Source organism: Rosa chinensis, chromosome 7 (assembly GCF_002994745.2).
Source record: "Rosa chinensis cultivar Old Blush chromosome 7, RchiOBHm-V2, whole genome shotgun sequence".
NCBI classification, from domain to species: Eukaryota; Viridiplantae; Streptophyta; class Magnoliopsida; order Rosales; family Rosaceae; genus Rosa; species Rosa chinensis.
Window position 1 is genome coordinate 12,185,296 of NC_037094.1, and position 14,084 is coordinate 12,199,379.

At 40.1% G+C, this 14,084-nt stretch overlaps 1 protein-coding gene across 2 annotated transcripts; it reads right to left on the reverse strand.

The window, feature by feature from the left end:
• Positions 1-9,339: 9,339 nt before the first annotated feature.
• Positions 9,340-11,706, reverse strand: LOC112180327. 2 transcript variants are annotated; one of them, XR_002928201.2, is made up of 5 exons: positions 11,219-11,706; positions 10,947-11,027; positions 10,327-10,466; positions 9,850-10,228; positions 9,340-9,578 (listed from the first exon to the last, which is right to left on the reverse strand). XR_002928201.2 is itself a non-coding variant. In XM_024318857.2 (4 exons), the coding sequence occupies exons 1-4, from the start codon at positions 11,534-11,536 to the stop codon at positions 9,976-9,978; spliced, it is 792 nt and encodes a 263-aa protein (XP_024174625.1). In that variant the 5' UTR covers positions 11,537-11,706; the 3' UTR covers positions 9,644-9,975. The 2 variants fall into 2 exon arrangements, 1 of the variants encoding a protein (XP_024174625.1); XM_024318857.2 differs by lacking the exon at positions 9,340-9,578 and having other exon boundaries at positions 9,644-10,228.
• Between the last annotated feature and the right edge of the window lie 2,378 nt (positions 11,707-14,084).

Below are 14,084 nucleotides of genomic sequence, written 5' to 3' on the forward strand. Positions count from 1 at the left end.
GCATATTTCAACCTGGAGCTGCCTTGCCAGTGAAGGTTGTCTTGCTGTGTTTCCGGAGATTAATCCATTGAAGTTACTTCGCCAAGGTGACATGGTTAAGTATGAGTGCAGATTATGGCCGGTAATTGCTATGTATATCTAAGTCCCCCAAGTCCCCAGTCAAGGAGGGATTTCTTGGTTGGGGAGTTACCACAACTAAGGCGGAACCTTTAGTTATATATCAGGCATAATCAGTGCGAGTGCGTCGTCAACCATGGATTTTGTCTGAGCGAGCTCTTTTTGCCCTTTCAGGTGGGCCTTTGCTAGGCCCTCCAGGGAGTCCCCCACTCCTCAGCTAAGAAAAACCTCTGTTTGGTCAGATGATTGTTTGTTAAGGGGAGCTGTGTGACAGCATGAGGCTGTGGGTAGCTATCCCACTCTTTCAGAGCCTTAGCATCGAGAAGTTAACTGCCGGATAAATGGCTGTCGTAGGCTGTGTTTAACTGTTCCCTTACTCTTTCTCGGAGGAGAAGAACTTGACTGCACCGCCTCGTTAAGGTCGGTGTACTGATGAATATTGGGATATCCCTGGTTGGGAATGTTCCGCTAAGTGTAAATTATGTCGGGTGAGTGACCGTCGACTATTATGGGAAGTCACGATGTCTGAGACATGTTGTCCAGTAGTTGTCGGTTGATGAGTGATGGTATGATTGACTTGTTTGTTGGAGCAAGGTAAACGTTAACGGTGAAATGACATTGTTGGCGGTAACACTTGTGTTGTGGCGGATTGTTGACTCGTTGCTTGATGATTCGTAGCGGGGGATGAGGATATTTAGCGGAGAATAAGGCTAAGTAGCGGATGAGAAGGCCAAATAGCTGGAGAATTAGGCTATTTAGCGGAAGAGAGGTGTCTATGGCGGTTATTTTTGAATTTTTTGGGTTATTTGGTCAGATTCTGCGTGATCCTCTTACACTGTAGGTGACACGTGGGGGCTGTTGATAGGAATGGCGTGCGCGAAAATGTCGATGCGCGGCCGTTGTCGCTTCACCATAAATGTTGCATTTATGATCACGTCGTTTTTACCGAGGCGTCGTCTTGGTTAGTGGGGGTACGTGGCATGATCATGGCAAGCGGTTACTTTTCGGAAACGGCTGAGATTTGTCGTCAAAGTTTGTATTTAAGGGGGAAACGAAATCAAGTTTTACTCACTTTGCCATATTCTGTTCATTTGTATTCTTTTCTGAGTGAGAGAGAATCAGAGAAAACAAATTAAAAATCTGCAAACCGCGTTGATCGAGTGGAGAATAGAAAGAAGAAAAGAATTTGAAGGAGAGAAGAGGTAGTCGAGCTCATTTTACGGTTAGTCTGCTTCGTCGCTCGTTGGCGTTTATTTCTTCGAATTTGAGGTATGCTTTGTTTCTGAGTTTTTTTTTTTTTTTTTGTGTTCTTGTTTTGGTCTGGTTTGTGTGAATGCATTTGCTCTGTTTGTTCGGATTTTGTGTTATTCTGTGTCAAAGGGTCTGAGAGTTTCTGGCTTTTTTGGGACCTTTCAGGTACCTTCTGGGGTTTTGGAGTGACTGTTCTTGAAGTTACTCCGCCAAGGTGACATGGTTAAGTATGAGTGCAGATTATGACCGGTAATTGCTAAGTATATACAGTTATAGGAAAAAAAACATATTTAAAAAATAGAAAAATTAAAAGGGTTTTTGTCCATTTACACCATTTTTATAGATTTTTTTCCCACTTACCCCATTAAGTTTTTTTAATTCCCTCTTACCCAAAACACTCTAAGGAGGTATTCCCCAATACCCCATTATGTTAAAGGAAAAACATATTATGTGTTTTCGTCAAAGTGATTGACGGAGAGGGAATCAAGGAAATAGCAATTACCATAAATCAGCAAGGATTACGGACCGATCAGCATTTAATGTCATCATTGTAATTGATATTTCCGTTGTAATTCTCTCCCTATATATAGTGGTTATGAAATTAAATGAGTAGACCAATTCCAATTGTCATTTTATTTTTACACGTTATCAGCACGCTCAGAGCAAATAGCCAAGAAAAAAAAAACACAGTTTTCTAGTATTTTTTTTTAGAATAACCCAGTTTTCTATTTACTTTCGTCCTACCGACAAAATCAAAAAAAAAAACACTAGAAGAAAGAAAATTTTTATTTTATTCTCTGCCGTCACCACCGCAGCACACCACACGGGCCTCTTTTGCACACAAACTGCCAACATCAGCAACAGCAGCACACCACCTTCACAGATACCAGCAACCATAGCTCGGCCTCAGCATCCATCCAGACCGGCCTCCAGCCTGCCCAGTTGGATTGCTCAACTATAGCAGACCCGCGCCAGCAGCCTCGCAGCACAACTAGCCCGCCTCCACCTACCCTGAGCCGCACAGCCCCCCCCCCCCCCCCCTCTCTGCCTTGCTCAGCCCATCGGTTGCCCAACCCACCACGCTGCCTCCCAGCCCACCCTTGCAGCAGCAACCTGATCTGCAGCAGCCTCTAGCCTACCCATCTGCAGTCGCTGCGCAGCCTCCTCGCCAGTGCTACCTCCACACCAACACGAAGAAGAAGACGCGAGAAGAAAAAAAAAGAAAAAGAGGAAAAAAGGGGGACAACATCGCTAGGCACACCTGCATCAATACGTGCGTGCGTTAGGATTGTTTTATTTTCTCCAAACCAAGTATGTTCTCTTTTATTTATTTAATTTCATACTATGGTATATTTAATTATTTATAATTAGAATTTTTTTGAGCATGCTATTTTATTGTTTGTTATATATGTGATATATATTAATGGAATCTAAAGCATGTGATTTTTATTTATGTTTACTATTTTTTAAGCATGCTCTATATTTTATTGTTTATGTTTTTATTATTTATGAAATTTTGAGTATGTTTTTATTTTATCTATGTTTATATAATTATGTCTACGCATGTCATTATATTATGTTCTTGTTTTGAGCATGTCAGATATATTTTGTTATATATTATTTATGAAAAAAAATTTAAGATTTTTTACGTTTTTATAATTATGCATGCCTTTAAATTATAATTGTTTTTTGAAGTAAAAATTATAATTGTTTTGCTACATATAAATTGTGTTTTTGCCATCATAATGAAAATTCATGTGCATTACAGATACTTACTTACCGTGATAAAGTATTTTCACATAGCATCGAAAAATGTGACCATTACGAATCTTGGTATTGAAATCTAATTCATATTTTTGGAAAATAATTCACCTACAAGTACTTTTGGTTGTTCATTAGTCGATGCCTCGTGATACCTGTGTTTTCATAACTGATAATTGTCGATTGCGAAAACCGAGGCTAGACTTGCATGTTGAGATACTATACCATTTTGTATGTTTGTGTATGTGACCTGAAAGTGAATGGGACCTAGACGCGTAGATTCCTAGGGATCCCACGGTATCGATAACCGCGAACCTCTGGAGGGGGCTGTGCTCCTATATTTGTCGAGGAAAGGTGAGTACAGACAGTGAACCAGTCATATGAGACTCAGAGCCAGGAAATGGACACTTTCGCTACTTGTAGCCATAAAGACTATAGAGTAGTTGGCCGGTTCTCGAAGGATGACGAACCAGGTCGGTCACCGATTTATTTTAGTTTAGCCAGCAGGTAAGTATCTCGGAGCTCCAAGTTGTGTGAAGCATGCTGCATATGATTTCCTGAAAAGAAACAACTGTGATTGTTTTTGTTTGCATTTGTTTTACTTGATTTTACAAATGCGCGCAACCTATATTCTAGTAGCTATGTTTTACCTATAGTTTTCAAACTTAACTAAGGTTGGGTCGGCCCCTATTGGGCTAGCGAGGACGAAATGCTCACCCCTACATTTTAGGTTACAACGAGGTCATTCCGGACTATTTGGATTAGAAGTGGGTCGTTGGCCGAGTCCATGTGTTGCTGTTCCTGTTGCTTGAAGTTCTTCCTTTTGGTACTCCATTAATTTACTCGTTTTTTATTCCATGTTGAACTCTGTGAGGTCCGCCTACCTGGGAGCGCGTCTCACCCCTTTGTTTTATTGTTATTGTTGAACTCCTTTCATTTTAGATATGATGTAAGCTCTAAGGCCCCACAGTGCACTTGCCCACTTTATTTTTTAAGCATTTCCAGACTTGTTAATTTGAATGTTGGGTTGTTGATTTAAAATCATTTCTTAAAAGTTTTTCTTGGTCAGTTGGTCTCCTATTTTCTAAAAATTGCATTTTCAAAAAGGCCTTATAGTATTAAGTTGGTAGGTCTACGGTATGTCTACGACCTATCGAGCTCCTATTGGCATAATATTACGGTGCTATGGTATACCCATTCGGGTCGCCACACGTAATAAGAAGAATGAAGTCTTGAGGTACAAGGCTAGCCTTATGGCGCAAGGTTTCTCATAACGCCCTGGAATTGACCACGAGGAGACATACTCTCCCGTAATGGACATTATAACATTCCGCTACTTAGTTAGCTTGGTAGTTTCCGAAAGACTGGAAATGCAGCTCATGGATGTGGTTACTGCATATCTCTATGGGGATCTTGATTCATATATATATATATATATATATATAACCTGATGGCCTTACATTACCCAAGTCAAGTGACTCTAAACCACGGAGTGCGTTTGCAATTAGATTGAAATGCTCACTTTACGGATTATATATATATATATATATATATATATATTTTTATATATATATATATATATATGACATGATGGCCTTATATTACCCAAGTCAAGTGACTCTAAATCACGGAGTGCGTTTGCAATCAGATTGAAACGCTCACTTTACGGATTAAAACAATCCGAGCGGATGTGGAATACCCGTCTAAGTGACTACTTGATTGGAAAGAGATATAAGAACGATGAGTTATGCCCCTGTGTATTCATAAAGAAAACAAGTTTCGGATTTGCAATTGTAGCTGGATATGTCGATGATATGAACATAATAGGTACTCTTGATGAAATAAGAGAAACCACAAGCTACTTGAAATCCGAATTTGAGATGAAGGATCTTGGGAAAACTTGATTTTGTTTAGGTCTTGAACTAGAACATCGAGTTTGTGGAATACTAATCCACCAGTCTGCATATGTCCAAAAGATGCTCAGATGATTTAACATGGACAAAGCACATCCTGCTAGGACTCCTATGATCGGTCGAAGTTTTTACATAAGGAAAGATCCATTTCGTCAAAAGGAAGATGACGAAGAGGTGTTGGGAGCTGAAATTCTCTATCTAAGTGCAATAGGCGCATTATTGTACTTAGCCCAATGTACTCGACCGGACATTGCATTCTCAATGAACTTATTAGCTTGATTTAGCTCAGCGCCAACTCATCGTTACTGGAATGGTATCAAGAACATTTTCTGATACCTAAAATGAACCATTGACTTGGGACTATTCTTTCCCTACAGAGAGACAAGAGGGACCACAAATGGAATTGAAATCCTTAAAGGAAATATTGATGGCAAAAGCGCCACTCACTACACCAAAACGCCAAATGACGTTTTGGTTGGTTTTGCTAATGCCGGGTACCTCTCTGACCCACATAAAGGTCGTTCCCAAACTGGTTATGTATTTACCATTGGGAACACAGCGATATCTTGGAAATCAACTAAGCAAACCCTTGTGGCTACCTCCTCGAACCACTCAGAGATCATTACTCTACATGAGGCAGTTCGTGAGTGTGTATGGTTAAGAGCTATCATTACACATATTCGAGGGACTAATGGTTTGAGTTCTACCACTGAAGAGCCTACTTGCATTTATGAAGATAATGCAGCTTGCATTGAACAAATGAAGCTAGGATATATCAAGGGTGATAATACAAAACACATATCGCCAAAGTTTTCCTACAATCAGCAACAACAGGCCATCCTCAAGATTCAAGTGAATCAAGTAAGGTCTTAGGAAAATGTGGCAGATTTGTTCACCAAATCATTGCCTAAGGTCAAATTTGAGAAACATGTTAAAAGCATAGGAATGCGAAGACTTTCCAAACTCCCCTGATTAATGTAAGTATCAGGGGGAGATGTAGAAGTCAGGTGGAGATGTAGACGTCAGGGGGAGTCTAACACACACATGTCATACTCAAATGTAAAATGTGCATTGTGCTCTTTTCCTTCGACCAAGGTGTATTTTTTGTCCTACAGGGTTTTTATTGTTACTTGGCAAGGTTTTTAGTGAGGCAACAACTCATGCACTATTTCATCTTTGACTTGCCACAAGGGGGAGTGTTAAAGGAAAAACACATTATGTGCCTTTGTCAAAGTGATTGACAGAGAAGGGATCAAAGAAATAGCAATTACCATCAATCAGTAAGGATTACTGACCAATCAGCATTTAATGTCATCATTGTAATTGATATTTCCTTTGTAATTCTCTCCCTATATATAGGGGCTAGGAAATAAAATGAGTAGACCAACTCCAATTGTCTTTTTACTTTTACACATTAAGATTTTTTTTTTGTTAATTTTTAATACTATTTTACCCTCACCCCATTGTTACTTAGAGAGAGAAAAAAAAATGGAAGAGAGATAAACCAAATGAGACTTCGCCGGAGCCCCGTCACCGCGCCGGAATCCAATCAACTTTCGCAGGAATCCGGTCAACTTTCTCTAGAATTCTGTCAACTTTCGCCTACCGGATTCCTGTCACCGGCCGACGCAACCAGATCATTGGCCGCCGCCCACAGGAATTTGTTGAAAATCTCACCATAAAGGTTTTTTTGCCCCCAATAGACGTCTACTACTCCAATAGTCTATTACCCCTTAATAGACGTCTATTGGGGCCAATAGACGTCTATTGACCCCCAATAGACTACTATCAGCCATGTATTGCCCTCCAATAGACATCTATTGCCCCTAATAGGACTTTCAGTTGGTAGAATGAGAACTAATCTCCCCAAATTTAGACAAATAAAACTTTGATTACAGAAAAAAAGAAAAAAAAAAAAAACAAGGAGATTATATCAATTCAAAACGTCTATTGCCCCCCAATATCCGTCTATTGCCCTCCAATAGAGGGGCAATAAACATTCAAAACTTTTTTTTCTTTCCTTCTATCCCATTAATTTTAAAAAAAATCTAGAAATTGATTTGGGCACCCCAATCAATAGTCGGACCAAAACCACCGGATCGAATCACCTCCGGAGTTCGCTGCTAACCTCTCTCACCACTTCGAACCTCCAGTCCTCGTCGGAGTAGCCACCGGCGCTTTTCTCTTTCTCGCCGACTTCGCTCGCCACATCCACCTCGTCGTGCCGAATCGTACGGCTCAGGCACCGAAGCTCGAAGTCGATTTCTTCCGACTTGAAGCTCGACGTCGCCGGCCGGCACTTTTTCTTGGTACGGCGAGTCACCTGACCTCGATACGAAGCTCGAGGAAGCTTGACAGAGAGAGAAAGAGACGCCGGAGTCATCTGGAGCGAGGGAGAGGGACGCCGGAGTCGTCTGGGGAAAGAGAGAGAGAGATACCGGAGTCGTCTGGGGAGAGAGAGAGAGAGACGCCGGAGTCGTCTGGGGAGAGAGAGAGAGAGAGAGAAGAGAGAGAGAGAGAGAGAGAAGAGAGGAAAGAGAGTGGCAATACTGTAATTTATTAATTAGGCTTAGGGCAAAATGGTCATGTAACGTTAAACTGTGTAGATGGGAACAAAAATCTATTGATGGGGTAAGTGGGCTAATCTTTTCTTATTTTGGTGCTTTGAGTCAAAAACCCAAATTAAAAAATTATTAGAACTTAATTGGGTTGGCTTAAAGGACCGGATCAGACTTTATTTGCATGGCCTATACCCTATCCTATTTGAGAAAGGGTTGGGCTGGCCCCCCTTAAAAAAAGGTCCGGGCGGGTTTAGGGCCGAAAGGCCAAATGATGACCCCTTATGTATGAAATGAATTACTACCAAATTACTTTTACTTGCCTATATATATATATATATATATATATATATACATATCCTATTTAGAGAAGAGCTCCGCTTGGAAATTAACGTATTAACGTGTGAAGTTCGAGTTTTCAGTCGCATATCCACATCTCGACCGTTTAGTTTTTAGGTACTACTGTATAGATCATCTCTGCAAATTTTCAAGTAAATTGATGATCGTTAAGCTGTCTATCTCCCTTAAACCAATGGACGAACTGAATCTGTCAACCTGAACCGTACTAGCTTTAAAGCAGTTATCAATGTCTAACGATCATCAATTTGGCTGAAAATTTGCAGAGATGATCTATACACTAGTACCTAAAACCTGAACGGTCGAGATGTGGATATGCGACCGAAAAGTGACCCAAAACTTGAACTTCACATGCTAATTTCAAAGCGGAGCTCCACTCTAGATAGGATATATATATATATATATATATATATATATATATATATGGTTTTCAGGTTGTTCTAAATCTTATGAGCTATAACTTCCACACCAAGTATTTATTTAGCAGAGAAAGTGCCTGATGCAGTCATGCAACTCATAATTTTTGGTTTCTTCATGTGTATAACAGTCACAGCTGCACGGAAAGGTTGTCATTTTGGGCCTGGAGGCAAAGACCTTTCCCTATTCTCTTTCATTTCTGAAGCTCCATCTCGGAAACTTAAAACATCTTCCCGAATAACGTACATACAGGGCCTGGAGGCAAAGACCTTTCTGACCAACACTTCTTGAAATCAACTGCACGTGATCTTCGCCCTGGCCGTGTCATGTCTACACCAGAGAATTACTGGCATAAGGATTTTTAAGAAATTGCAGATAGCATATCGAACTGTCGCAAAGTTTTCAATGGTTCTGTGAATCATGCTTAAACTACAGTTCCAGCGTATTCAAGGCAAGAGCAGAAGAATTCCTTTGTATTCTAACTCCTCACTATTAAAACTACTGCTATTTGCTAATGTATTCTACCGTGGAATCCGATCTGTTTCCAGCGGCATCATCGGTTTCAAGCTTTGCTCCCCTGAAGGACCAGCAGTGGACTTCAAACACCCTATGAATCCACTTAACCCTGAGAATTATGGTGTGGCAAATGTACCCCACAAGTTCTACAACTCGGACGTACTGTTGTTTTTTTTTTTTTTTTTTTTTTTTTTTTGAGAATAAGATAAACTCGGAGGTACTGTAAATTCCCCTCGTTTCGGAAATGTTGCAAATGTAGTCTCTCTTGTTGTGGGTGCTTGGATCTCTAATTAGTTTGATTTACTCCATTTTCATTGTTTCAGATGCACACTGCTGCATTCCAGCTCCCCGCATTCGCAAAGAAGGCCATCGAGGCTCTTAGCTCCAAAATCTGACAAACCTACCGTGGTGCAATAAGGAACTAAAGGATGGCTTTGGTTTATCACATGTAGTGTTAATAAAACTTGTAATTATGTAGACGAACTGCTATTTTCTAGTTATGGTTTAGAAATTATCTCAAAATTCAAATGGACATTGTGCTTTCAAGTTTCTTACACCCCAAACCTAGAATCCCAAATCTCTGTCTTGCATACTCTTTGCATCGTAAATCACTCTTTGGCACAAACACTCCCTTGCAGTGTTGGTGCCTCTTCATGTGAGAACCTCAAACTCCTGTTGCCACAAAATCCTGAATAAACAAAGACCGAGATAAGACTGAACCTTAGAAATTTGATATCTTCTAACAATACAATATCCAAAAAGTAGTCATCATTTGTTGAGATAATATACAATGCAAGGGTTTCTGCTAGAAAAAGAGCAGAAATTCAAGCTTCGTCAAGTGAATAACAAGGTACAGCTATAGTCAACAAGCTCTTCCAATTTGTATATCAGTAAAGCTAGTAATAAGATACAAATTATATATCAGGACAAAACATAAAAGATACAAATTTGAAACATACCTGAAAAATCATGGTAACAAGCTACAACAAAACAAAACTCAGGGCTGTGGCAAGACTTGGAAAATCTACTTCGATCATACTCGACAGCAAGCGTGGCATGTCCTCTTTATCAATATGATTATACTGTTATTTTGGAAGCAGTAACCCCTCATGACCTCTTGGGTGCATGGACAATATACACAAAAAATGAGGGAAAAAGAGATAAGTGGCTAGAAACACGAGAACTCCAAGGTCAGCTTCTTCACCAACTGCTGGCCGACGAGGATTAACCAAGTATACTTGGCTTGTGCACCATAAGCAGTACAGGCTTGCTATGATGATGATTAGTTGGAATGATTCATTTGATGAATATTTGTTAACAGACTTGGGAGGCTTAACTCTGCATACCAAAACATTTTATCAACATATATGTCGAGGATCTGTCACATTCTTGGGAAAAAGAGAAAACAAAACACATGAACTGCCTCAAACAATCACCTGTTGATGTAAATAAAGCCACCAATTAAGCCAATGCATAAAAGGCCGACGACAACAACAGCATCTGGATTAATAGGTGCGCGGCCCTCCCACCAACCAGTGCTCAAAATCCATGTATACGTACCAGAATGCCCATTTTCCTGAAAAGTAAAGAGAATATACATGACTCGCGAACTTGATCATTCCCATAGCCCGTAGAACAAAAACTCATATCAGAAATGCATGATTTGAAAAGACTACAAGACTTTAACAAGCATATAAAGTATCTTAGCTACTCATCAAACTCCAGGACCAGTCACATAGAAAACCACGGCTTCTGTCAGCTGTCCGTCAGCCTCTCAACTAGTTTTAGTAGCCAAAACTCCGAATGCTCTCTAAATGTATAACCTTATTGCACTTAAATTCTGTGATACAGTTCATCCCTATTTGCTATGAAACTAATGCGGAAACAAATGCCAAACTCAAGTCATTGATGCTCTCCTTATAGAGAACAATCTTTTAAGGTAAATGATCATTCTTACTTCTGTTAATTCTAAATCATATCCAGCTAGCTTATAACAAATACCAAACATCCGAACATCTAAACAACATTCGCTTATCAATTGACGCCTCCACATTACCTCGAACAAGTGATCGAGGAAAAAATGTGACAAAGAACCGGCTGACACCAACAAGATGCACTGCAACTTTGTTAGGGGAACCTGTACCACAAAACACAACTACGTGTGTCAAATTTGTGTCATGATCTTATAATCATAAATCATCGAAAAGATTTTCTCTTTACAATTTTCATGAAGTTCTTACAATCATACAAACGAAATGGTGGAGATTTGGGATATTTCAATGGAAGCAAACAAGGACACGGAAATGTTTGATGACGTCAGGGACTCACCGGAGGGAAGGAGTCGAGGACCCTATTGAGGAGGAAGATTCTGGAGAGCCAGGAGTAGAGAATACAAAGAGGGAGGCCAAGAATGATGACGTAGTAGAAGGGGTGGTGGATGGCGTCAGCGAGCTCGGAGCCGAAGTCGAAGCCGAAGCCGCCGACGAGGGAGGCCAGCCATTCGGTGAAGGATCCGATGTCGGGGCCGAAGAAGGCGTTGACGGTATAGATCAGGGTGTGGTGGGGGCTGAACCTGCCGTTGGTGAGAGTGGTCAGAGCCACACCCGAACCCATGGCGTACATCAGGTGCGGACCGGGGCCCGGCATGGCTAACCGCCGGCGAGGACGAGCTCCGATCAGATGCGTTTCGGTCTTCTGAGCTTGGATATAGTACGAGTATGTACCATCATCTCTCAGCTCATGAGAGTTTGGAATCTGACTTCATTTATTGCTTCTTTAACTGTATCGATTGTCTGGGAAAGCAAATGGTTGTTAGAGAAAGGCAGTTAAGGTCGTTATGTTGAAACAAAGGGAAGGGGGGGGGGGGGGGGGGGGGGGGAATTTGGGCTTAGTTTTGGGTTGGGCATAGAACTTGGGTTTTGGAAAATGAAATTACTACTAGAGTTCCAATCACTTTAATGACTTTATAACTAAGAGAATCTCTTCGAGCCTCATGCCATCTCCAATCGTGGAGGTCTAAAATAGACTGTTTGGACACAAAATGAGCATTTTGGCCTGTCAAGGCATGTGTTGGAGAAATTGAGCCAATGTCAGTGGCTCAAGCTATATATTGTCGACAAGTTCGAAATATATTATTTAAAAGCTAAATAAAGCCTACTATGGAGAATTATGCGAGATGTAAGAAAAGGAAATTATGGAAGCATGGAAATGAAAAGTCAACTTTAGCACATTTTTCTACTTCGGCTAGGAGAAACCGAGCTAAATAAGGAAAGAGGGGCGGAAGACTAACCAAACAAGATCCAAATAAGCTGAAACTTTCCAGATTAATACTAGACATCCCAAGGATAATTTCTTATGAAGAGTGCAAGATCTAGTTTCAAGTGGAAAGCTTTCAAACAATCAGTCCAATTTTCTACAGAAGCAAAACTGGAAAACTAGACCTGTGAGGAGTCCAGCAGCATTTCCGCTCTGAAATTTCATCACAATGATCTACACGACTACACTCATTGTGGATCATTTTATATGAAGAAGTCGTAGACCTATTATGATTTCTTAGTGGAGATATAATTGAAGGAATAAAGGAGCCGAAAATGATTCAAAATCACTCCAAAACTCATCATTTCTATCTCCATTTAGTGCTCCATTATCTCCATTTAGTGCTCCACTATCTCCAACTAGTGCTCCACTATCATTTGTTTAAGGCCAACCACTTTGGCATGGTAGCCTATAAATAGAGGTTACAATGAAACACTTAAACACACAATTCACCCATCAATACATCTCTAAGATGATCTAAGTTCTCTCTAGAGCAACCTCTCTAAGAGCAACTCCTCTCCTTCTCTTTCTCTTACCGGTGATCACACTCCTAGTCCTAGTCTTCTCACAAGCCGACTTTCAGTGCCACCAAACCCTCTGTCAACGTACTTCGGTCCTAGTCTCCTCGGGAGCCTACGGTAGTGCCGCGACCACAACGGTTACAGAACCAGCCAAGCAAGGGTAACGCCCTAGCAACCCAGCCAAGCTAAAGTCATGCTTTAGCAAGATCTCAATACTTCCCTGTGATTTCGCTCTGCTCAATCTGCAATATTGAGTATCGACTTGTGAACAAGAAGAAACTTCAGCAAAGTCCTCACCACGAGGCACAAAGAATCCCACGACGAGGTTGGTGCTCTCCTCGTCTACAATCACTCGACAGAAGTCAGGTCAAGGGACACCCCCGACGACCACACCCGAACGGTGTTGGCACGCCCGCACAAGAAAAGAGATTGTTGACCAGCTGCAACAAAACTGGAGCCAAACATAGACCATGGTCTAAAATTTTAAACCTTTGAATGGTACTATTCATTCAAATAGTGAGGTCTATAATTTTTTCAACTCCAATCATTTGAGGTCTAAATTATAGACTTTAATATATTTTGTATACTTCAAAATTATAAGTGTTTTCAGTTATATTACTAATTCAAGTATACCTAGAATTATTTTTAGAGACAAAAATATAATTTTAATGATTACATAAATTTTTTTTTTTTTCAATTATTGTAATGAATAAATGCAGTAAAGTATTATTGTAACGGCCCATTTTGTATTATACTTCATAATTATATTTAGTTGATGTATCATACCACTAATAAATAATAATAATTGTTATAATAAATTGTTAGGTCAAATTTATTTCATAAAATTAAAGATTTCATAAAATCAAATTTATTCAAAAAAAATTTGGATTAATTATGCAATCATGCAACTTGAAGCTTGAAGTGGGCCGACTTTGGTGGTCTAAATGGTGGTCTATATTTAGACCAAGAAATGGACTTTAGACCACCATGGAACATTTTTGTAATAGACCTAATGCATGATTGGAGATGGTTTTTGCTCAACCATGGTCTAAAATATAGACTTTTAACCTTCTATTGGAGATAGCCTCACAAAGTGCTTAGTTGTGGTATAAAAGATAGTATGGTGTTCTGGAAATTGTGTGGAAAGATCTTAACTATATACTAGAAGCTGAAAAAGTAAAAGTTTGTCAGGTTGTCTATTCTAACCGAGACTAATTTGGAGAAGTGAAAAGTCCATCCTGCTTCATTCAAGGCCTGAGAAGGTGTCCATTGTGGCAGCTGAACTCTACATGGTATGCTCGTAGGCATAGTCTGATATTGTCATCATTTAACTTAATTATCCTGATGTCAATAGGTGT